The sequence below is a fragment of the Leptonychotes weddellii genome, chromosome 2 (genome assembly GCF_054177405.1).
Source record: "Leptonychotes weddellii isolate Sample4059 chromosome 2, ASM5417740v2, whole genome shotgun sequence".
NCBI classification, from domain to species: Eukaryota; Metazoa; Chordata; class Mammalia; order Carnivora; family Phocidae; genus Leptonychotes; species Leptonychotes weddellii.
In genome coordinates this window covers 158896509-158918980 of record NC_138370.1, presented here as the reverse complement: position 1 = coordinate 158918980, position 22472 = coordinate 158896509, and the positions used below count along the sequence as shown (strand labels likewise).

The 22472-nt window shown below is 37.5% G+C and overlaps 1 protein-coding gene and 2 long non-coding RNA genes across 8 annotated transcripts in view; 2 read left to right on the top strand and 1 right to left on the bottom strand.

Annotated features, from left to right (window-relative positions):
* Positions 1-19367, top strand: part of STIM2 (stromal interaction molecule 2) — a 149378-nt gene extending 130011 nt beyond the window's left edge. For 5 of the 6 annotated variants that reach the window (XM_081812520.1, XM_081812519.1, XM_081812521.1 and 2 more), the window contains exons 8-13: positions 5213-5380; positions 5646-5669; positions 6076-6176; positions 6400-6638; positions 12819-13092; positions 17706-19367. In XM_081812520.1, coding sequence (XP_081668646.1) covers positions 5213-5380; positions 5646-5669; positions 6076-6176; positions 6400-6638; positions 12819-13092; positions 17706-18183 — 1284 coding nt within the window. In that variant the 3' untranslated portion in view covers positions 18184-19367. The remainder of the gene's footprint in view (positions 1-5212; positions 5381-5645; positions 5670-6075; positions 6177-6399; positions 6639-12818; positions 13093-17705) is intronic. The other variant, XM_081812518.1, reaches the window with a different exon arrangement.
* LOC145720222 (uncharacterized) overlaps positions 1-22472 on the bottom strand; it is a 530441-nt gene that overhangs the window by 107754 nt on the left and 400215 nt on the right. The gene's annotated exons all lie outside the window — the stretch shown is intronic.
* On the top strand, positions 6-4435 carry LOC145720221 (uncharacterized). The gene is made up of 2 exons (XR_014143073.1): positions 6-3945; positions 4160-4435. It is a non-coding gene; the product is annotated as an uncharacterized LOC145720221 (long non-coding RNA).

The window sequence follows — 22472 nt, the reverse complement described above, 5'->3', positions numbered from 1 at the left end:
TTACATCCCATGAAAAGTATTTGTTAGGACAGTGGCAGCACCACTCTGAGGAGTTGTTTTTTTGAGTGTTCTTTCTTTCTTTTTTATTTTATTATGTTATGTTAATCACCTTACAGTACGACATTGGTTTTTGATGTGGTGATCCACAATCCACTGTTTTCATATAACACCCAGTGTCCACGCAGAACGTGCCCTCCTTGTCCCCATCACCGGGCTAACCATGCCCCCCCCGCTCCCCTCTAGAACCCTCAGTCTGTTTCTCAGAGCCCATCGTCTCTCATGGTTCGTCACTGAGGGGTTGTTTTGTTTTTGTTTATAGTCTTCTACATTTAGTGGCATTGTATTACTCCTTAGTTAATAAAAGAATTATTCATATTATTAGCATTGATCAAAGCCCATATAGCAAAATGACCAAGTAATAATTTAAAAATAAAGTTACCATCATGTTCACTCACTCATGAAATCTTATCCCATGCCATGTTAATTATCTCCAGTGAATTTAAGGTGTTTAACATCTGTGGTATGTTTCAGTTTGCAGCTATAACCTAGTAAAGTATATCTAATGTTAAACCTCTCTGCAAAGGTAAAGAATCTCTATTATACATTTGAATCCTGTTAAATGGCTTTAGAACATAATCTGCTAAAAATTCTGAAGTTGTCTACAGATGCCTTTCCAGTATCTCCTGCTACCATGTGGTTACTCAAGATGGAATAAAAGCCTTCAGGCATAGCACAGTCCTTCAAGAAGGGGGGGGGGGGCAGAGTTTAATTGTAGGCAGATCTTTTGGTTTTCTATTCTTGCTATAAAAAATTACCACTAACTTCGTAGCTTAAAACAACACACATTTATTATCTTACAGTTCTTAAGGTAGAGTTTAAAATAGGTTCACAGGGCTGCATTCCTCTGGAGGCTCTGGGGAGGATCTGTTTCCTTGCCTTTTTCAGCTTCCAGAGGCTGCCTGCATTTCTTGGCTCGTGGCCCCTTCCTTCATCTTCAAAACACGTCACTCCAACCTCTGTTTCTGTGGTCTCGTCTCCTTCTTCTGACTTCGACCCTTTCTTTTCTGATAAAGAAACTGCGGGCAAGAAGGCTTGCCCAAGATCAGAGTGCCTCAGTTGTAAAGCAGGGCCAAGAACCGTGGTGTTCTGTCTGCCGCTTTGCTTTGCTCACCTGCTGCCTTCTCAGCCAGGTGCTAAATAAGGAGTAAGAATTATGTGAGGAATGCATTTCAGTTTCAGCTCATGAGGAAATGTTCATTGTGCATTACTGTTTCCTTCAGGATGGTCGTTTTTGGTAGGATTTGTCTGCCTGAACGCAGCCATCTCTTCTGTTCATGGCTAGCTGTTGTTTCCCTGATACCCCTGGCATCTGTTTGTTGGATCTTTTCCCTGTAAGGAGTTTGTTCTCTTATGTTAACTCCTACATGTATTTTATGGTCAGGTCCTATTTACCTGACAAACCTTATCTGTACAGAATGTAGTAAGGAACCAGGGAGTTAACAGGAAAAAAAAAAAAAAGAAAGAAAGAAAGAAAAAGGCTTAGCCAAAATTATAGTGTGTCCAAGAATTAGATATTATGCCTTTTATTCCTGTGAGAACTCACTGCCTTTTCCCACCAAGACTTCTGACTCTTGGGTTTGTTCCCAGTACTAAACTAAATAGCTTGTAGCTATTTTTCTGCACTTTATAGGTTAGAAAGAACAAATCAGAAAGCAATAGTGGTAATTTGTCTACAGAGACATAAACTGATAGCAGAATTTTACAGGTGACTGCGTCACAGTGAGGGAGAAGACACCCTACAAAAAGGATTCCCAAATCACAAACATTCTAATTTGAAATTTTTGGCAGAAAGGCATTGCACACCACAGTAGACCTTAGGATCACCACGATATGTCCCAGTACAGATGTAATAATCCTAATGAGATCCTGAGTCAGTAAGGGGTGGTTTAAAGGAGTTAAGTGGGTGTTTAAAAAGAACTCTGTCCAACATGTTTATAGTAATAAGAAACACAGTTTTAACGATTGCGTACTGTGTGCCAGAAGTTTATGCTATGCACATTATGGGTAGTTTGCTCATAAATTTTAATCCTCACGATAAATAGATATTATCCTCATTATAGATGAGATGTGCAGAGAGGTTAAATAAGTTGCCTGAATTCACACAGCTCTTCCATGGCAAAGGCAAGATTTTGTGTGTCTTATTCCAAAGTCCATGATTTCCCATACTGCTATTAAAAGTTTTGTTTCTAGAAGTAAATTTCACTGGGAAGCTAATTTATGTATAATGTCATATAATCTACAGTTCCACGTAGTTTGAAGTATTACTATAGCTTGTCTGAGAGGTAATCAGCTTCTCAGAATTATAAGTCAGGAGTATCTGGCACATATATAGTGGTGCTATTTTTCCCTAAGACAAAAACTTTGGGGTGAATAATAGTACCGCTTCATATTTTGTATGGTTTAAATACTTTTCACATAAATTATTTTGTTCTTAAAGTTTCAGGAAGACCGAAGTCAGGACAAGTCATAGTATATGCCTGTTCTACGTGAGACAATAAACCTCAGCTCAGAAAGTGAAGAAGTGGTGAAGGTCACAAGGGTAATAATCATAAAGTTGGGTCTAGAGCCATGTTTTCAGATATTTAGGGTGTTTTTTTGTATACCATGTTTTTACTTATTGCTGCTTTATTCCTGAGACACAAATATTGTGTAAATAATTATATTTGTAAACAGTTTAATAATTCATCATTTGCAAAAGCTTTTAATTACTCATTTTTTTCTGCATCCATTCCTCTGTAAATAACAGTGTAATTCGAACTAAGGAGTAGAATTTAGGTCAGATGATAAACTTATGAATAATAGCAGAGAAAATAGTTAAAATAGTTGCTGTTATTGGAAGGTCACAATTTCCAAAATTTTGAAACATTATTTGACAGTCAATGAAAACAGTGTTCAGCCTCAGTTAATGGTAGAAATATACCAGTTCTGTGTTAAAGATTTTATTTATTTGACAGAGAGAGACACAGCGAGAGAGGGAACACAAGCAGGGGGAGTGGGAGAGGGAGAGGCAGGCTTCCCGCAGAGCGGGGAGCCCGATGCGGGGCTTGATCCCAGGACCCTGGGATCATGACCTGAGCTGAAGGCAGACGCTTAACAACTGAGCCACCCAGGCGCCCCACCAGTTCTGTGTTAAATGTGTTCATTGAGTTCTTTTAGGGGAAATAAATATATCTACATAATAAGGAAAATCTTTATGATTAAAGAGAAAAACTTGAGTGAAATTTGAAATAGATTCTCGGTTTAGTTCCTTGACAATGAAAATTGTATAGAAATTTTAGCTTTAAGATCTTGTGAGAAAGAGGGCCTGCTGAGCTATACTTTATAGTGTTGTATGGAACTCCATGTCATAGGACCTGACCTCAGATTCTCTCTTCCTGAAAGATTAGCAGGGGTGCCACAAGCTTAGCCAGCCATTTTATTAAACACAGTACTGTCCCAAGCGCTTTGCACAGTTTAATGTGTCAGGCACATGTTGCTTAGGATTTGTTTTTAGTGAGTAAGTAAGTAAGTGAGTAAGTAAGTAAGTAAGCGATCTTACCCTTACTTTTAATGTCTGTACTTAGTGTCCCATTGTGATTTTTTTTTTTCTTCTAATTTTGGAGTTTTAAAAAAATACTTCTCAAACATAATTTTCTTTCTACAGTATCTGACAACTGTTCTATTTCTTATCAGAAGAAACTTGTGTATAGTACTCTTATTAGTTTATTCTGGCACACAATACAGTTTATTTAAATAAGTTGTGTTTGTTCAGATCAAACATTCTTCTGCACGTGAGTTTAAGAGTGGAGTTTTTAGTTACTTTACTTAGCTTGGAGGAAAATAATTTGCAGGTATGGTGCTCCAGAAGCAGGAGGCTCCACAGTGCCTTCGTGACTTTGTCTGGAGGTCTTTTTTTTTTTTTTTTTAAGATTTTATTTATTTGACAGAGAGAGACATAGCGAGAGAGGGAACACAAGCAGTGGGAGTGGGAGAGGGAGAAGCAGGCTTCCCGCTGAGCAGGGAGCCCGATGCGGGGCTCGATTCCAGGACCCTGGGACCGTGACCTGAGCCGAAGGCAGACGCTTAACGACTGAGCCACCCAGGCGCCCCCTGTCTGGAGGTCTTGAGTGTGTGTTCATAATTCCTTATATTCCATCACGTATCTTTACACATCTTTAGCTTGACCTCTTGCTAGTTTTTAAGTGAATCTTACTAGAATGGATTATCTCTTCTTTCTGTGTTCTTTTCTTAGGCTTTCTTTAAGAGTTTTTTCCTTAGCATTTAATACCAGCTGATGCACTAAGCATTTTAGTTTTCTAACTATTTATTGTCTGGCTCCCCTAAAGGGCAGCTCGAAGGAAGACTTTGACATCCTGACACTGAAGCCTATGCATAGTTTCTCATGGAAAAATCAAATAGAGTCTCACTCAGAATCTATTTTCTTGAAATTTACACATGGTCTGCAAATGCTGATTTATCTACTTTCTGGTATGTTAGAAGCAGCGAATTAAGTAGAGTGGGTGAAACAGACTGTAACAGACAGATGTGCTTATAACAGTGAGAAATAACTAACCATAAAGAAGATGTCATAAAAAACTTCAAAAAACACTATCATTACTCTAAAAAGTGAATGTATAGTTAAATGGCTTACAGTAATGTCTCCTGGGAATAGTAGAAGGGGTAGTAGGGCAGATATTCACAATATTTTGGATACTTCTTTATATTCTACTCCATGAACGAAAAAAGACATTATGAGAAGAATGTAATCCGTTTTAGTTTGTATGTGTCTGGAATTTTCTTCTGTCCATCGAGTCTGGCTGTTAAAAACTAAATAATGCAACTTAAGATATATGTAAGCCCCTTCTACCCTTTGGGCTTTACAGCTTTGCTTTGTGGGTTAAGATGCACTTGAAAGCTTCAGCTCTAGTTTTAATGTTAGAAGTATATTTTTATACTTTGTGATTTTAAAATACAAGGAACATAATTAAAATTGCTTTTTCTCTTAATTTTGGTGAAATCTTAATTTCTTAAGATGTATCTTAATTTAAATATCTTTTTTAAAAAAACAAATTTCTCTCTCTTTCTGTCTCCCATCTCCATCTTCCCCCCAACCTTCTCTTCATCCCTTCCGTTCCCTCTCCCCACTCCTCTTTTCCTTCTCCCTCCCTTCCAGGTTCGAATGGCTCTAAAAAAGGCTGAAAAAGAATTTGAACTCCGAAGCAGCTGGTCTGTTCCAGATGCACTTCAAAAATGGCTTCAGTTAACACATGAAGTAGAAGTACAGTACTACAATATTAAAAGACAAAATGCTGAAATGCAATTAGCTATTGCTAAGGATGAGGTACTCTATTATATTTCAAAACCTAATAAATTTCTAAAGAGATTAACCAATTGGGATACAAAGGTCTGAATAAAAATTGTATTATTCTAGCTTCTTTTTGTGAATTGGAACTTACTGCATAAATTGACTCTTGTAGTCATAGGCTGTAGAGTAAAATTACTTTATTTAGAGAAGTGTATACCTTTCAGAATGACCTTAGTGTCATTTAAAAATCATCCCTATTATCATTGTCATAAATGTTTTATACAGAGCTTTTCTCCTTTAGGTTGCTGCTTCATACCTGATTCAGGTTAGTAGTTACTAGAAATTAATGTCTGACTCTTATTAAATTGTGTGAAATGAGATTAAGTTTTAATCTGATTTCTAGCAAAAAAAAAGCTCAGTTCACTCACTAACACCTCATTGCAGTAAGATATGATTGTTATTTTGTTAGTTTTAATAGAAGATTAGGTCTTTCTGAACCATCAAAATAAGAGAAAAATTCTCCAGAACAAAGTTTTGAATTGTATTGATTGGTTTAGGAAAGCATGCTTTCTCCCTCATCTGTTTTCTTTTTTGGAAATTAGGGCTTTATTTTGGCTAATATAATTCTCCTTTGATTTTATGATTATTAATATATTCAAAACAAACTTCATTAGTATGTGTGTGTGTTTTTTTCAAACCTACCCTCATTTTTTCTCTCCTTGGGTTTCTAGGCAGAGAAAATTAAAAAGAAAAGAAGCACGGTCTTTGGGACTCTGCATGTTGCGCATAGCTCCTCCCTAGATGAGGTAGATCACAAAATTCTGGAAGCAAAGTAAGAATGTTATTTTAGCTATCAGTTTATCTGTATTGTATTGAAATGTGTAATTTATAAGCAGTTTATATCTTAATGTGTCATTTAAGCATGTGTAATTACATAACCTATACGAATTTTAAGAATGGGTAATTGCCACGGTCTGTTCATGTAGCTGCCCCGTTTTAGTGCCATATTAAAGATTCTTTGATGCAACAAGTAATTCGTACATTGGCTTTTCCAGGAAAGCGCTCTCTGAGTTGACAACTTGTTTACGAGAACGACTTTTTCGCTGGCAACAGATTGAGAAGATCTGTGGCTTTCAGATAGCCCATAACTCGGGACTCCCCAGCTTGACCTCTTCCCTGTATTCTGATCACAGCTGGGTGGTGATGCCCAGAGTCTCCATTCCCCCCTATCCAATTGCTGGAGGAGTTGATGATTTAGATGAAGACACACCCCCAATAGTGTCACAGTTTCCTGGTAAGTGGTGAGTTCAAAAAAGAGAGTTGGTACAGTTTTTAAAGTAACTTTCTACATGCCTTTTATGAATCATTGACTTTGAAACCTATAATAAAAACTTTGTTCATTCGTTATATTCTCTTTTTTCCATTTGTGGTTAATAATTTGTCTTTACTATGTGAGAAGAATATATCAGGTGTGTGTCTGTATACATACACATAGAGTAACGCATCATACATGCTAGATACTGTATGAATGAAGTGCCAAGCTTTGAGGGTAAATATCCTTTTAAATGGCAGCTTAATCTATAGTAGAGAGTAAAAATGAGGGGAAGATCTTGGTGCCACTGACTGACCAACTATGTGACTATGAGCCAGTCTGTGATTTATTTGAAGTTCAGTTACCATTCCCAATGGGCATGGGGTTTTTGTTTTGCTTTTCCAATTCTCTATCCTTAGAGTTTATCCTGCTGTGTTTTAACTCATGAAGCACTGGCTCAGTTTACTTTTAAACAGAATTAAACTGTGCTTGTGTTTAGAAAAACCTTTTGTTGTTGTTGCTAGAAAGTAGAGCTCCTCCCAAAGGTGGTTTTAAAATGTACAATTTTCTTCTGTTGCCTTGTTTATGCTATAAACATAAAACATAAAATAAGCATACATGTAAAATATGTAAAAACAATATGTAAAAATTAAACATAAAAATTCCTTGAAGTCTTACATTGTAAAGAATATGTTTTGGTAGGAAGGTAAAATTTAAATATTTTAGATTTTGTTAACTGGTTTTAGAATTTATTAATAAGTATGTGGACTTTTTGCAAAGTTAGAAATCATTTGAAAAACTTTTCATCCTTGTTATTGCCTGGCTGATTCGCTTTCCCAATCTTTGTGACCTTTTGGAAACTGTAGATAGAACAAGATTCCAAAGAATGGAAAGCAGAATTTAATAATTGATTGGTTGAAAACTTAGATAGAAATTTTAGTTTTAAGACAAATCGGTCATGATATATAAACATTTTCCAGTTTGAATTTTTTTATCCTGATTACATTTTACATTACATTACATTTTTCCTGATGTTACATTTTTCCTGATGTTATGATTTACAAAGGGTTCTAATTTTTAGAACAGTTTTATGAAATAAAGCCCTAAATTTGCAAATAAATAGTGAATGACTATGCGTTTGTTTATTTCTGTGGCTGTAACTCTCTGGTTTAATGGCAGAGAGATAAGGCAAGTCAGTTGGGGAGGCACTAAACTCTTAACACAGTAGAGAAGACAGGACAGATAATAAATGCATTGAATCCTGGAATGTGTAACCTTGCTCATCTCACTTGTCCTATGCTGCAAGGTAGTTACGATGCAAAGTTATACCTAGATCTAGGCCAGCTCTGCTCTTTGAATATTGTCAGCTTATGTTTATTTGAAATGCATGCTCTTAAGCTTGCCAAATGCAACACTGATTCATAAATAGATGATTTTGTTTGAAAACTGTAGCTTTTTAAAGTCATAGTTCCTCCTTAGAATCCATAATTTTTCAGTGTCCGTATGCATGAAGATATATTCCCTAAGTTAACTAGTTCTTTTCCTTTTTTAAAAGTTCTTTTTGATGGGACAAAATATATGTGAATAATTATCTTAAGTTTTTAGTGATTGTGATATACAGAGAGATTTGAAATATGAAAAAAGTATGAGTTGATTTTAATTTAGTATGATGATTTAGAAGTTCTGTGACCAAATTTATTATCTTTGAAAAAAACTCTTGCCAAAGATGACACTTTGAGAGCTCCACCTCCACCCAGTGGCACAGCCGTGATACTCCACTCGGCTTCGCTACGAAAGCATAATTTCTAGAGCTGATAAATGAGGAACTCCTGGCAGCCAGACTAAAGTCTAGAGTAGGATGAAGGCCTCTTTATTATGTACCCTCTGAGAAGTTTTAAATTTGTACCGTGAGTATGTGTAAATTTTGTAAGTGTGAAATAGTGGCGAGGAAACATGCCTGTGGTACGTTAAGACCCAAGTAAAAGACTGTAAAACTATACAAGGAATAATATTATCTGTGTTTAATTATGTGTGAAGAAAAAGATAGGGAAAATATTATCAAAGTTTAGCTCATTGTGGGTAGGAGAAGAGATGATAGTTTTTTCCTGTTACTTTTGTAGTATCTGCTAAATATTCATAGTGAGAATGTGGTAGCAATTTATTTAAAATTTCTTATTATAAAGTTCTCATATGTACTTAAAAGTACTGAAAATTAAATGCTCACCTACTACAAAGATAAACAGATTTTTTTTTATTCTTATGTTAATCCCCATACATTACATCATTAGTTCTAGATGAAGTGTTCCATGATTCATTGTTTGTGCATAACACCCAGTGCTCCATGCAGAACGTGCCCTCCTCAATACCCACCACCAGGCTAACCCATCCTCCCACCCAAAGATAAGCAGATTTTAACATTTTGATCTATTCATCCCTTTTTCTGAAATAAATTATTATACATATAGCTAAACCACGTGGCCTCGCCTTCTTACTCTTCTGAAGTTGTGTATCGTTCTAAAGCCTGTTGTACTTTTATTACTTGCAGATATATTATAAACAATAGATATAATCGTTATTTAAAAATTTACATAAATGTTATCAAACTCTAGGTAATGTTTTGCAACTCTTTTTGCTCACAAATATGTTATAGAAATTTTCCATGTTCATATACAGCGTCACTAAATTCACTGTGTTTAATATGAGCTAACCACAGTGTATCTATTTACTCATTATAATCATAAACCACAGTTTATTAATCCATTTTTCTACTGAGATAGGCTCTTTGTACTTTCCTGCCTTTACAGACAATACTGCAGTGAGCATCCTTGCCTTACCTTTATCTCTTTGTGCATAACTTTGAGTGTTTCTCTGAGTAGACACCTAGGAAATGGATCACTTTTAGTCCTTGGGAGGGCTGTTCCTAGTCATTGCCAGGTTGCTCTCAAAATGATTGTTCATTTATATACCCACCGTTTATAAGAGTGCTTGTCTGCCCATATCCTTACCAATACTTGAAATGATCTGATTTATTTGTTTTGTAACTTGAATGGGTGTGATATGATACCATAGGGTGATTAAAATTTTTATTTCCTTGATGACTACTGAGATGTTCCAGTTCATTTTTTGGTGTTTGTCATTGAGATTTCTTCCTCTCTGAGTTGCTCATTCCTACTATGGAATCTCTCCCAAGATTCCTTACTGATCTGGGAGAGTTGGTTTTAATATTTTCTGGTTATTTGATGCAGATAGCTTTCAGGCCTTGGCTTTTCTTTTTTACTCTGCTGTGTTACTTTCTTCTTTAATCATCTGGGTTTTTTAAAAAATGTTTCTAATGACAAATTTATGAAACTGATTTGTGCTTTTTATGTCTTTTTCAGAAGATGATAGATTGTTGTTTGCTCTCCTAAAAGTGTTTTAGATTTGCTTTAATCCCTTAGTCTTTTAATCTACCTGGAAGTTATTTTCGTTCATACTGTGAGATAGGAATCTAAATATATCTCCTGATGTATGGACAAACAGTTGCCCAGTCTCACTCCTGCTCTGCCCCTGCTGGTTTGTAACCCCACGTCTCTCTATTGGTGCACACGTGTGCCCAGGCTCTCTGTTCTGTTCCACTGGTTCCATTCTGCTTTAGTTGCTATTTATAGTTTTATAGTAAGTGTTGAGGTTTGATAGGTCTAAACCTTCCCTTATTACTCAAATTCAGAATTGCTGTTCTTGGCCAATATGAATTTTAGGATTAGCTTATGAAATTCCATGAGACGTTCCATTGAGCTTTTATTGGAATTTCTTTGAATTTATTGATATATTTGGGAAAAGTTGTTATTCATGTTTCATTCATTAGGATCTGCTTTTATGTCTTTAAAATTTTAAATTTTCTCTGCACTGTTCTTGCACATCTTTTTAAAAAAGATTAATTTCTGGATACCCTGTAGGTTTTTGTTTTTGTGTTTTTTTGTAGTTACACATTACTTCTCTTAAAAAAATTATACTTCAGATTGCTTGTTGCCGATGTAAAGGGAACTGCTGTTGACTTTGCTAAACTGATCTCACATACAGAAATACTGAATTCTCTCAGGAGTCTTTTGGATTTTTTTGTGTGTGCAATAATAATAAGTTGTTTTTTCCTTTTCAGTCCTAATGCCTTCTTCCCCCCCTTTTTTTCCAGTCTAAGACCTTCAGTAAAATGTTGAGTAAAAGTGGTGATTGCAGGCAATAATGGTTGCCATTTCTGACTTTAAAGAGAAATCTCCCAATATTTCATCGTGAAATGTGATTTTTATTTATTTATTTATTTTTTGCTCTGTGTTTTTGGTAGATTGCTTTTAAGTTAAGGAAATTAATTTTATTCCTATTTTGCTAAGAATGATTTTTCTTTTAAATCAGTGGCTATTAAGTTTTACCAAATTTTTCCTGCCTAGTTTGAGGAGATCACTTATATTATTTTTCTTTATTCTGTTGTATAAAAGCACGGTGTGTGAATGTGCTTAGAGAAGTCAAGGGAAGGACAAAGTAATAATCAATGTCAGGTGCTGGCCAAAGTCAGGGAAGGATTGAGCTATCTGTTGAATTTAGCAACAAGGAAGTAGATTGTGACTTTGTTGAGAACAGTTGCAGCGAAATTGTATGTGAGCACTTTACACTTTCTTTGATGAATGAGTTAAGGTGAAGTAGTGGAGAAAGTAACAGACAAAATTCTTCATAAAAGGGAAGAGAGGTTATGTCAGTTGAAAAACAATCTGAAGACAGAGGAGGGATTTTTGTTGTTGCTGTTGTTTATCGGTTTTTTAGGTTTATTGTTGCAGCATTGATTTTTAAATGCTGTTGGGAAGTAGAAGTTGAATATAAAGGCAACAGAAGGGCTAATCAGTAGAGTTAGGTGCTTGAACTTGGGTAGAGAATAGGACAGACAAGTGGAAGGAGCAGAATGTGTGAACTAGAAAGGTAGAAACGTGGTCAGAATCTCAGTTTTCTGTCTTGATTTGTAATATCAAAAATGGAGCAATGCTGAATGACAGCAAGACAAAGTTGGAGAGTGAGTGGTGGCATAGATGTCTTGAGAAGAGGGGGAACCATGATTGGTTAAGATGTTGGAGGTCTTATTTATAAATGAGATTGCTCAAGTTTGATGATAGGTTGGGTCAATTGGTAAGGGAATGACTGGGAAGTGATGAGTGGAGTAGAGATGGTAGACCCACATGGCTTAATAGTGTGAGCTTCAGAAGGAACACATTTGTATAGAAGGGTGTAGGAATGAGGGTTTACAGAGTGTTGGGGTGTGAGAAGGCCACCAGCGTGATGTTCTGGTGCAGCAGCCGAAGTTTTCTACCGGCATGGGTCTAGACTGAGACTGGTAGCAGAAACAAGATGATCTAAGACTTCTGGTTAGTTCCATAGTAATCAGTGTTCAGGAAACAGGTTTTGGTCTGGTCGTTGCCTAACCGGCTGGGAGACACTATTTCAATGACTTGATTTAAAATTTCTTAGAGGCAGGCAAACCAGAAGAGACCCTTAATGATAGAGAACAAACCGAGGGCTGATGGAGGGAGGTGGGGGGGAGGGATGGGCTAGATGGGTGATGGGTATTAAGGAGCGCACTTGTGATGAGCACTGGGTGTTGTACGTAAGTGATGAATCACTAAATTCTACTCCTGAAACCAATATTACACTATATGTTAACTAACTAGAATTTAAATTGAAACTTGAAACACGAAAAAAATAAAACTTCAAGTTCAGACAAGTCACATTGTCTCAAGAGACATCTGTTGAAAAATTCAGCGTATTTTTTTTTAGTGATAGTTTTCTTCTTTTAATGGCAAAATTCACAAAAAGTTTTGCTAGAATTCCTTAAAACTATGCTATATTGGTTTTTAAATGTAAGGATTTATCATCTTGGGCAAATTTTCAAGGCTTTGTGGTTAGTAATGTCAAATGTGATGTCAGAGCCTCATGGGCTTATGTTCTCTTCTGTTTATTTTCTAGACCTGTTTTCATTTTTATTCCATTTTAATTCTGTATTTCTTCACTTTCCTGGGAAGCAGTCCAGGGGATGGAGGACGGTGACGTGTTCGTAGCGGCAGGTCCCTGACGTGTGTCCCTGCGCTGTGCCTAGGAGCAGCACTGGTCTCACGAGCACGTGTGTGTGTTTCTGCTTGGTTCCAGGGACCGTGGCCAAGCCCGCGGGGCCGCTCGCCCGAAGCAGCAGCCTGTGCCGCTCCCGTCGAAGCATCGTGCCGGCCTCGCCGCAGTGTCCGCGTGCCCAGCTCCCCCCTCACACGCCGCACCAGGCCCATGCCCGGCACCCCCACCACCCCCAGCACCCGCAGCACTCCTTGCCTTCCCCTGACCCCGATATCCTCTCCGTGTCAAGTTGTCCTGTCCTTTATCGAAACGAGGAGGAGGAAGAGGCCATTTACTTCTCTGCTGAAAAACAATGGTATTGGCAGCGAACCAACTGCAGTATAGGCTGGGCTGGCTGGGCGGGAGGTGGGCGTGGGGCGGGGAGGAGCGACACGACACGCTGGATTCGGTTTCGTTCGCTGCAGAACGAGTTACCACAAACTGCGTGGTTTCAAGCAACATGCCTTCATTAGCTCTCAGTTCTCTATGCCAAAGTCCAGGTGTGGTGTGGCCGGGTTTTCTGCACAGGGTCTCACAAGGCTAACATTGAGGTGTTTGCCAGGCTTTGTTCTTCTCTGGAGCTTGAGGGCCACTTCAAGGCCCATTTGGTTGTGAGAGAATTCAGCTCCTGTGGTTATAGCACTGAGGTCGCGGCTTCCACACCGGCTGTCAGCTGGGGGCCCCTCCCAGTTCCTAGTGGCTGCACAATATTCCTTGCCGTACGGGCCTCCATCTTCAAAGCCCACAACAGAAACTGTCCCTTCTGTCAAGTCCCGTCTTTGCTTGAAATCTCTGACTTGCCCCGTCTCTAATCTCTGGACCTAACTTAAAAGGCTCACTTGGATAATAATCTCTGTATATTAAGATAGACTAGTTTGGGGCCCTAAATACATCTGCAGACTGCCTTCAGAGCAGCATCTCTATTAGTATTTGATGGAATAACTGGGGGAATATATGTGTGTACACCAAGGCTAGAAATTGAGGGACCATCTTAGAATTCTGCCTACCACAGTGGAGATATTTTGACATATAACTGTTTAGAGACCACTGCATGCAACTGACTCAAGTCTCAGGACACAGATTTGTCTTATGAATAGTTTTATATGTAAAATACAAAAGCATAACTTAAATACACACAAAGAAACATTAAATATGACCGAGTTTTTACAATATTTGTTGCCACTTAGTGATTTTTTTTTTCTGTTATGTGCTAGTACTTACTAGCAAACAGGAAATATCAAATGCCAAAGATGTAAGAAAATGTAGGAATTTGTATAAAATGGGTATAGCAGCAGCGTGTTCTAGTCCAGCTTGAGGACCACCGTGCTCCGTAAGAGCCATTGCAACTAAGGATCTCTCCTTCCAAACCACATTCCTCTTTAGGAGCAGTGGGGTTTCAAGTGACAGGAAAACCAACGCCGGTTTCTGACTTTGCTTACACATCGTAGCTGTGCAGCCTTGAAGTCTTCCTGTCCTCACATGAGAAACAAAACCAAAGGGAGGGGGCTTGATGCTCTCAGTGAAATTTTGTGGCTCTTCTCTATCATGTGATTCTTTAGTTGGCATCATCATCAAATAATTTTCATACATAATTGTTTTATCTACTAGTGAAAGTAGATTTTACGAATAGCCAAAATCATTAGAGCATATTCCCGAGGAGATAGTCCAGGGTTTGTGTCCTCGTTACAGTTGGAGAATTTGATGCCGCTTTGCTTGGGCAGCACTTTCTGATTAGCTTTTTTGTATAACCTTTGCAATATAACTATAGTCACCTGTAAGATAGCTTTAGTGACAGAACTAATTTTGTGTGGCTTATGGAAGTTAATAGGAAAACTCAAGAGCTCTGCTGTCCAATAGAATTTTTGCATTTGTGGAAATGTTTAGTCTTCATTTCAAATAAGAGTGTCCGAAATTCACAGCTAGCTCATAAATATGAGAATTTAGATTCAGAAAACTTTTCCTCCTCTTTAGTCTCTTACATGATGAACCACTAGAATCCTTACAAAATAGCAATAGTAATAATATTTACTATTTACTGATCTTTTATGTTCTATGCATTATGTACATTATACACTCATTTAAATCTTACCTTGAGTTGAGTCTTGTTACGTAGGCATTAAACTGACATGAATACACCTGTACCTCACAGTGAGAAAAAAAGAAATAGAAAAATAACATAAATAGTGCACATAATTAACTTTAACATTCCAAAGAATATATGTTCTGGAAAAAAATGGGATATTTATTTAAGAGTCAGAGATTATACTATACCTACACTCCAATCTGACTAGTTCTGTGGAAGAAGCAACACTTCAGATTATTTGTTTTGGAATTAGGATGTTAAAGGAGGAGTAATTTTAGAGATTAATCAAATTCTCTTACTTTGACAGGGAAATTGAGACCTGGTTAATTTAAATGATTTGCCCAAGGTTGTGCGGCTGATTAATGGCAGGACCAGGACAGGAAGATCTAGTTCTCCTGACTTAGATCATTATTCTTTTCACATATTATTTAGATTTTAGAGACCAGTTTTTGAAATATTTTTAACCTAGCTTAGAATTTCACACACTGAGCAGCCAAACCACATAGCAGAGTAGAAAGTAAATTTATAAAATTTTAACTAAATCAGCTTCTGGCTCTGGAAGCTGAACAGCTTCAGGGAACAGTGATATATGCTGTGTAATTAATGGATATCCACTCCAAAAAGAAGCTAACAGGAAAGTCCCTACCAGTGACTGATTTCTGAGTCATTTCTTCTTATCTGAACTTCCTCTTGTTCTCTGTTAGCACTCCCCGTTATCATATTGTAAAAGCACTTAGAAATGATGCAGCACATGTAACTGTATCATATGAAATCATCATTTAAGTCTTTATTTGCCCAGGGGATTTTGTACCTTCTGAGAGCTTATAGTGTAATAGAAACAATCTGCACATACGTGTGTGAGTGAAGTACATAGGAATGATTAAATACGTTGAGTAAGATATAGATCTAAAATGAGGTATTAACATGAAATACATATCAGAAGTAATATGACTACATGAATAATGATAGTAACCACAGGTCATCCAAGGTGAGAGATCATTCAGTTCGTTTATTCTATAAATATGAACTTAGTTCCTCGCTGTATTCTGTGCACTTGCTAATAACTTGAGCTGCCAAGACAAGTGAGACAAGGTTCTGGCCTCGTTCTAGCTGGTGGATTATGATCATATGTGTCCTTGCCTTTCTCTTCTGTCTTCAGCTCTCTTCCTTCTCCCACCTTATTTCTTCTGCCAGTTACTTTTTATCTTGACTCTACTTTTTATTTCTTAATCATTTCTTTTGTAGAGGGAACAATATTTGTATCCCGTGTGGTACATACAAAAATAAGTGAGACATTATCCAAGATCTTTTCTCTTTTTCTTTTCTTTCGTCTGCTTCCCGTTCATTCACTCATTCATTCATTCATCACATATTTATTAAATACCCACCGTGAACTTACCACTCACTATTCACAGTGCAGAGAATACAGAAGTTAGTAAGACTCCCTGTCCTCATTAAGTTTTCTTTCTTCTGGAGAAACTGACTAAAAGAAGTTAATATAAAATATTGTTTTAGGTAGTGGGATGTTCTGGGATACTAACTAAAGTCAGGTAAAAAGAAAGAGAATACTGTTACGGACAGAGTGCTAAGGGAAGTGTCTCTGGAGAGAGAGCAGTTGAGCAGTGACCTGAATGATCGTGCAGTAAGCCCTGTAGAGATGGAGGGAAGGACAGTAGGAGGCAGAGGGAACAGTAAGTGCACAGCCCTGAGGGAGTCACAGGGTTGGCGTGGGGGTGGGGGGCAAAGAGGGCAAAGAGGGGGCCGTGGTGTAATGATGCGGAAAGTGGTGGGGCCTGTGGCTGGAGCCACAGCCGTGGCCCTGATCCGACTGGGTTCCATGGACTTCAGCAAGGTCTTTGGATTTCAGCCTGATGAGGGGAGGAAGCACTGGAAAGTTTTGAGCAAGGAAATGATGTGCTCCAAGTTTTTAAAAACCCCATTGCATCTGTGTAGGGAAGTAGCTTGGAGGGAGGAACAAGAAGGGAGGCAGGGAGATCAGTTAGGAAGCCCTTGCAGTCACTGAGGTGACTTCGCGGTAGTTCAGCAAGAGGGACGGTAGCAGTGGGGGGTGACAAGGGTTGGATGTGAGGGATAGTTTGCAGGAATGGCTGATAGCATCTACTGTTCATGGGCCTTGAGGTTCTGAGCTTTATTTTTCTTATCCTTATCTGTTCTCTCTTTCTTGTGGAGAAAAGGGGAAATCACAAAGGAATAAACCTGTGAGAATTTATTGACTGTCTGCTTCTTAAAAAAATAGCGTGACATCACTGATTTTTGCCTCCCCCCCGCCCCACACCCAATTGTATCTCAGTTTCCTTCTCCTGTTTCTGAACTTGGGAGAACTTACATTTGAGCTTAATATATTTCTTTCTTCCTTCCTGAGGAAGCTAAATTTCATCAATTTAATAACTAAAATAAAGGGAGAGACAGTGACTAAAGCTCATCTTTTAAAAATATGTAATGTCAACTATGTGATTTAGAAAGAAAACTACTCAGTATTGAAACAAAACAAAGTAGCTGAGATGAAAAAAAATCTGTAAACGTTAAACATTTTCATTTCTCTGACAATTGAAGAAAGATGTAACATGATTTATGTTTTTTAGATTGGAAGATTTCATTATTAATAGTGTATGTTAAATATTAAACATTGAGTTTTGATAAGTTATATTATTTAAAATAGTAATCTAATTTTGTCAGAATGTGTGTAGAATTTTAGTATTTCTCCCTTTTACATTTTGATAGGTTAAAAAAATAGAAGTTGTTTTAGTTAGAATTAGTGAGTATGTTTGCTGGTAGTGTTAGAAAATATTGATTTAAAATTTTACCTTTGTCTCTGTCTCATCCAGGGAAGTGCCAGACACGGCCTCCGAGTGTGACTCCTTAAATTCTTCCATTGGAAGGAAACAGTCTCCTCCTTCAAGCCTTGAGATATACCAAACATTGTCTCCTCGAAAAATATCAAGAGATGAGCTCTCTCTAGAGGATTCATCCCGAGGAGATTCACCCATAACTGCAGATATCTCTCGGGGTTCTCCTGATTGTGTAGGTCTGACAGAAACGAAGAGTATGATCTTCAGTCCTGCCAGCAAAGTGTACAATGGCATCTTAGAGAAATCCTGTAGCATGAACCAGCTTTCTAGCGGCATCCCGGTGCCTAAATCTCGCCACACGTCCTGTTCCTCCACCAGCAACGACAGTAAACCCATTCAGGAAGCCCCACATGTTGCCAGGATAAGCAGCATCCCGCACGATCTTTGTCATAATGGAGAGAAAAGCAAAAAGCCATCAAAAATTAAAAGCCTTTTTAAGAAGAAATCTAAGTGAACTGGCTGACATGATGGAATTTATTCAAGTGGCATCTTTGAACTTTTATCTCCTGTCCTCCACTCCCCCTTTTTTGTTTTAATTTTAGGGCTGTAACTCCAGTGGGGCTTCCCAGACTGGGCGCCGTAGTGGAATGTCCCAAGGGCAACTGTCTACTGTCTGCTTATTTAAATGACTAATCATTTCGTCAAGCCAGTTATTACTGAAAAATCATTAAGAGATGAGACAGTTTACAGTCATTTCTGCCTATTTATTTCTGCTTTGTTATTAGTGATGTATATACAACATTTTGTTGAAAGCCACTATGGACTTACAAGCTTTAATGGACTAGTAAGCCAGCATGGGCTTGCAAAAATTTCTTGTTTACCACACCATCTTCTTATCTTTCCACAGAGCTATTTACATCCTGGACTAAATGACTTAAAGTAAAACTAATTGCACTACCGTTTTCCAGACTGGAAAAAAAAAAAAAAATCTCTGCAAGTGAAACTGTATAGAGTTTATAAAATGACTATGGATAGGGGACTGTTTTCACTTTTAGATCAAAAAGGGTTTTTAAGTAGAACCTAGGGTTTCTAATTGACTTGATTTCTGGAAATGAAAACCCACGCTTTTATTATGGGAAGCTTCTTTAAATGCATTTAATATTATAAAGTTTCAAGTCCTGCTGTAAAGATCATGTTGTTTTGTTTTTCCCAGGGCTTTCACTGTGATTTACTGCATTGCAGGCTGTATGATAAAATATAAATAATTTAAGGAGAGAAGGCTCTTGATTCCTTACGCACGTGGAAGAGTTGAAACTTGATTGAAGGACTTACATTCACAAGCTTAAACTGAGGTCGGGGACGTGGGGATTCAGGTTCTTGTTTACAGACTTTGAATAACAGCAAAGAAGTTATGGTTTGTGAAGAATTTGTACTGTGGAAAAGATAATAAATTGGAGACATTATTGTGTGGGCCTCTGTTGACTTTTGTTGATAACACTCCACTAAAAACACTATACGTTTTCTGGAGAGCTAAGTGAGCTGTTTTGTTGCTTAATTGCACTATAAGAAATAGTGATGTTTTGGAAGTTGTCAACAAATTTCTTTCCATTTTATATTGTTTGTCATATTTTTATGTAGTTTGAAATGTTTAAATGTTCTAATATCAAGATTAACAAATATAAATTTATGGTGCATTTAGATTGTGTTGTATTAATTTGTAAAGCTCGGGGTTCGTTAAACCACTAGGTTATTTAAGGGTAGCTTTTACTGTGAAGACTGTCACAGAGCGGCAAAGTACATTAACATCTGGGAGTTTTCGCCTAAACTGCCTCTAAAAATTTAGTCATAAATGATCTGGTTAATGCAGTGTGGATGGACATTTGGATGAACAATGGATACATATTAGCTACAACGGGTTTTCAGCAGTATGGCTAAAACACATAATGTCCGACCCAGTCCTGCTTTGATGAAAATGCTGATTGATAGGAAGTTTATGTGAGATGTGATCCTAAAAAAATACTTTTATCAAGAATTTGAACAGTTTCCTGAAGTCTCCGAAAGTTGTGGTGGTTTATTCTCTTTGTTAAAAACTTTTAAGGTCTTGAATGATACTTATATACACAGATATTTATATAATTACGAGTACTTTAAAGGCAAAAATTGATTAGCTGAAACAAACATAGAGTTTTGGTCTAACCAGAAGGTAAGCTAATCTGAAAGGTCAAGAGTTGAGGAACAATGGCACTGAAGCTGTTTGGGAAGGGGGGGGCGCGGGTAATGGGCATGAAGCATTGAGAAGCGTACTGGAAACTGTCTTCAGAGTGAAGGAAATACCTTTATCTTGTTTCTCCTTCTTAAAACCAGATAGGAGTTCTTCCCTTTGAAAATTGCACAAGGGATGAAAACTTTGTAGTTTGATAGGTAGAAAAGGTAAAAGCCACTAGGGCAGGGAGTGGGGTGAGAGGAGGAAGGGCTCGAGGCCCCCCCCCCCCCCATAAGGCCTGCCGCCTGGTGAGGGTTAGAAGGGAATTTTGGTGACCAGAATTATTGGCTGCTGGCACGTGGGGGCTGGGGTGCACGAGGCCGGCCTACTATGTGCAGTGTGGGCGGTCTTAGGGAATGCATGGTTTGTGCTAAATTTCATGTTCTTGTGTATAAACAAATTCAAACCAAGGGATTATTACCGCTTTCTGTTGCTTGTAGTACTTACTTGGCATTAGTACAGCGCTCTATATTTGTAAATTCAACAGAGAACAACTGAGCTATAGAAAGCCACAATTAATTTCTGTATGACTTCATTTCCATGTGAAGAGGTGGGCATAAATTCAAGTTTTTTAAATTACCCGTTTGTTACCTTACTAATCTTATAAAACTATGGTGTTTTTCTGATTTTAAAAGTAATACCCTCCTTATTGTATAAAACGATTCATGATAGAAAAGTATAAAGAAGAAAAACAACAGCAAGCGGGTTAAATTCTAGTGCCCACAATAATTATTTTTAATATTTTGGTTTGTTTTCTGCCAGATCATTTTCTCTATATTGATATATATTTTACATACTTGAAAACATACTATATATATATTCAATTTTACATCATGCTGTTCTCTTAATATAGGCATTTCTCCAGCATTATTATAAAAACTCTTCATGAACATTTTAGTGACTATAATATGCCATTGTATGGATTTACCATAATCTTTTTAATCATTTTTTATTATTAATCACTAGGCTGTTTCTGATTTCTGATATGTGAAATACTAGGATTTAACATTTATTGAGCACTCTGTACTAGGCACAGTTCTAAACTCAAATATATACTCTCATATAATCTTTACACCCACCTTGTAAGGTAGGTACTGTTTTTGGGTTTTTGTTTTGTTTTGTTTTGTTCTTTAATAGTCATTTTACCGATGAGGAAACTGAGCCCAGAAAATTAATAATTTGCCGAAGGTCACATAGCTAGTAAGTGGTAGTGTCAACTTCTAAGTCATATATACCACATAAAGTCCAATCAACATTTTGATTCCTTAGAATATATATTTTGAGAAGTATATAGGAAAGCCTAAAGGTAATTTATATGTATGTATGTATATGTACATTCTCATAGTTTTACATAGATACCTTGACTCTAACTCTTTTTAAGGTTTCTTATTCATATAGCCATGTTTATAACCCCCCAATACTGGAGTGTTTCACACTGTCACTTCCGAATTACCATTTGGTTAAAACTTTGCTAATTTAATTGGTAAATAATGTCTCGTATGGTTGGAAAGTTTTTTCATGTTATGTATTTTTCATTTTAGTGAATTGTCTGTTCATGTCTTTTGCCCATTAAGTTCCTGGGGTCCTAGTGTTTTTTGTCTTTCAAATGTAGCTATTCTTGTATTGTTCAATTACCAACTAAAACAGTGATTTTTAAAAATCATATTTGTATTTTCCATGTCTATTTTTTGAAAGCAAGCAGAAGAAAACCTACATGTAAGTTTTAGTCTTAACTGATCTCCTGTTTATAGGTCTTGAATGGTTTTTCTCAAAAAATTACAGGTAAGAGACAATATTAGAATCTTACTCAACAAATATTTAATAGCCTGTCATGTACCAAGCATCACGATCATCAGCTCTGCAGTATAAAGACTAATGTGACCAGTAGCTCCCCTAAAGGAACTCCTCAGTATCTAATAGGGGAGACAGTTCCAAAAAAATCCTTGTAATAAGGATTAATAAGTCATAGAACTATAAACCAAATGTTGGGGAGATGGGAGCTAATGGGGAGAGGAGTTCTATGTAGCTCAAAAGTATTAAATCAAGGACAATTTAATGGTGCTAATCTGCAGGTCCAGCAGAACACCTTGTAATAGCTGGGAAGGGGGCGTATTGTGGGATAAGTTGTTTATCAGAAACACAGCATTTGAGCAATCTCATGTAAGCCCTGATAGTATGGATAAGACTTTCTTTCTGCACATCCCAGCCCTAAAACAAGGTAGTCTTTGTTGAAAAGACTCTCTCCTTCAGATTTATCCAGGTGGGCCTGATCCTATCTTGAATCCCTTGGCTTCCCGCCAGCCTTCAGGATTCTACCTCAGTCCCATGATTGAGCTTACTTGAGGTTATCTGCAAGTCTCTGCAGTGGCCCTCATAGGAACCTGTCTCTGGCAATGTGTGTTGTAGGCCCAGATAGGACATGGCAGGGAGGCCTCAGTCCAGATCTTGGTTTCTTACCAGTATGAAGGGAGCGAGACAAGGCCCAGGATCCTTGCCTGAGTTAAAGAGTCTCATCTGCCAGATTCTCCATCGTCCCGATG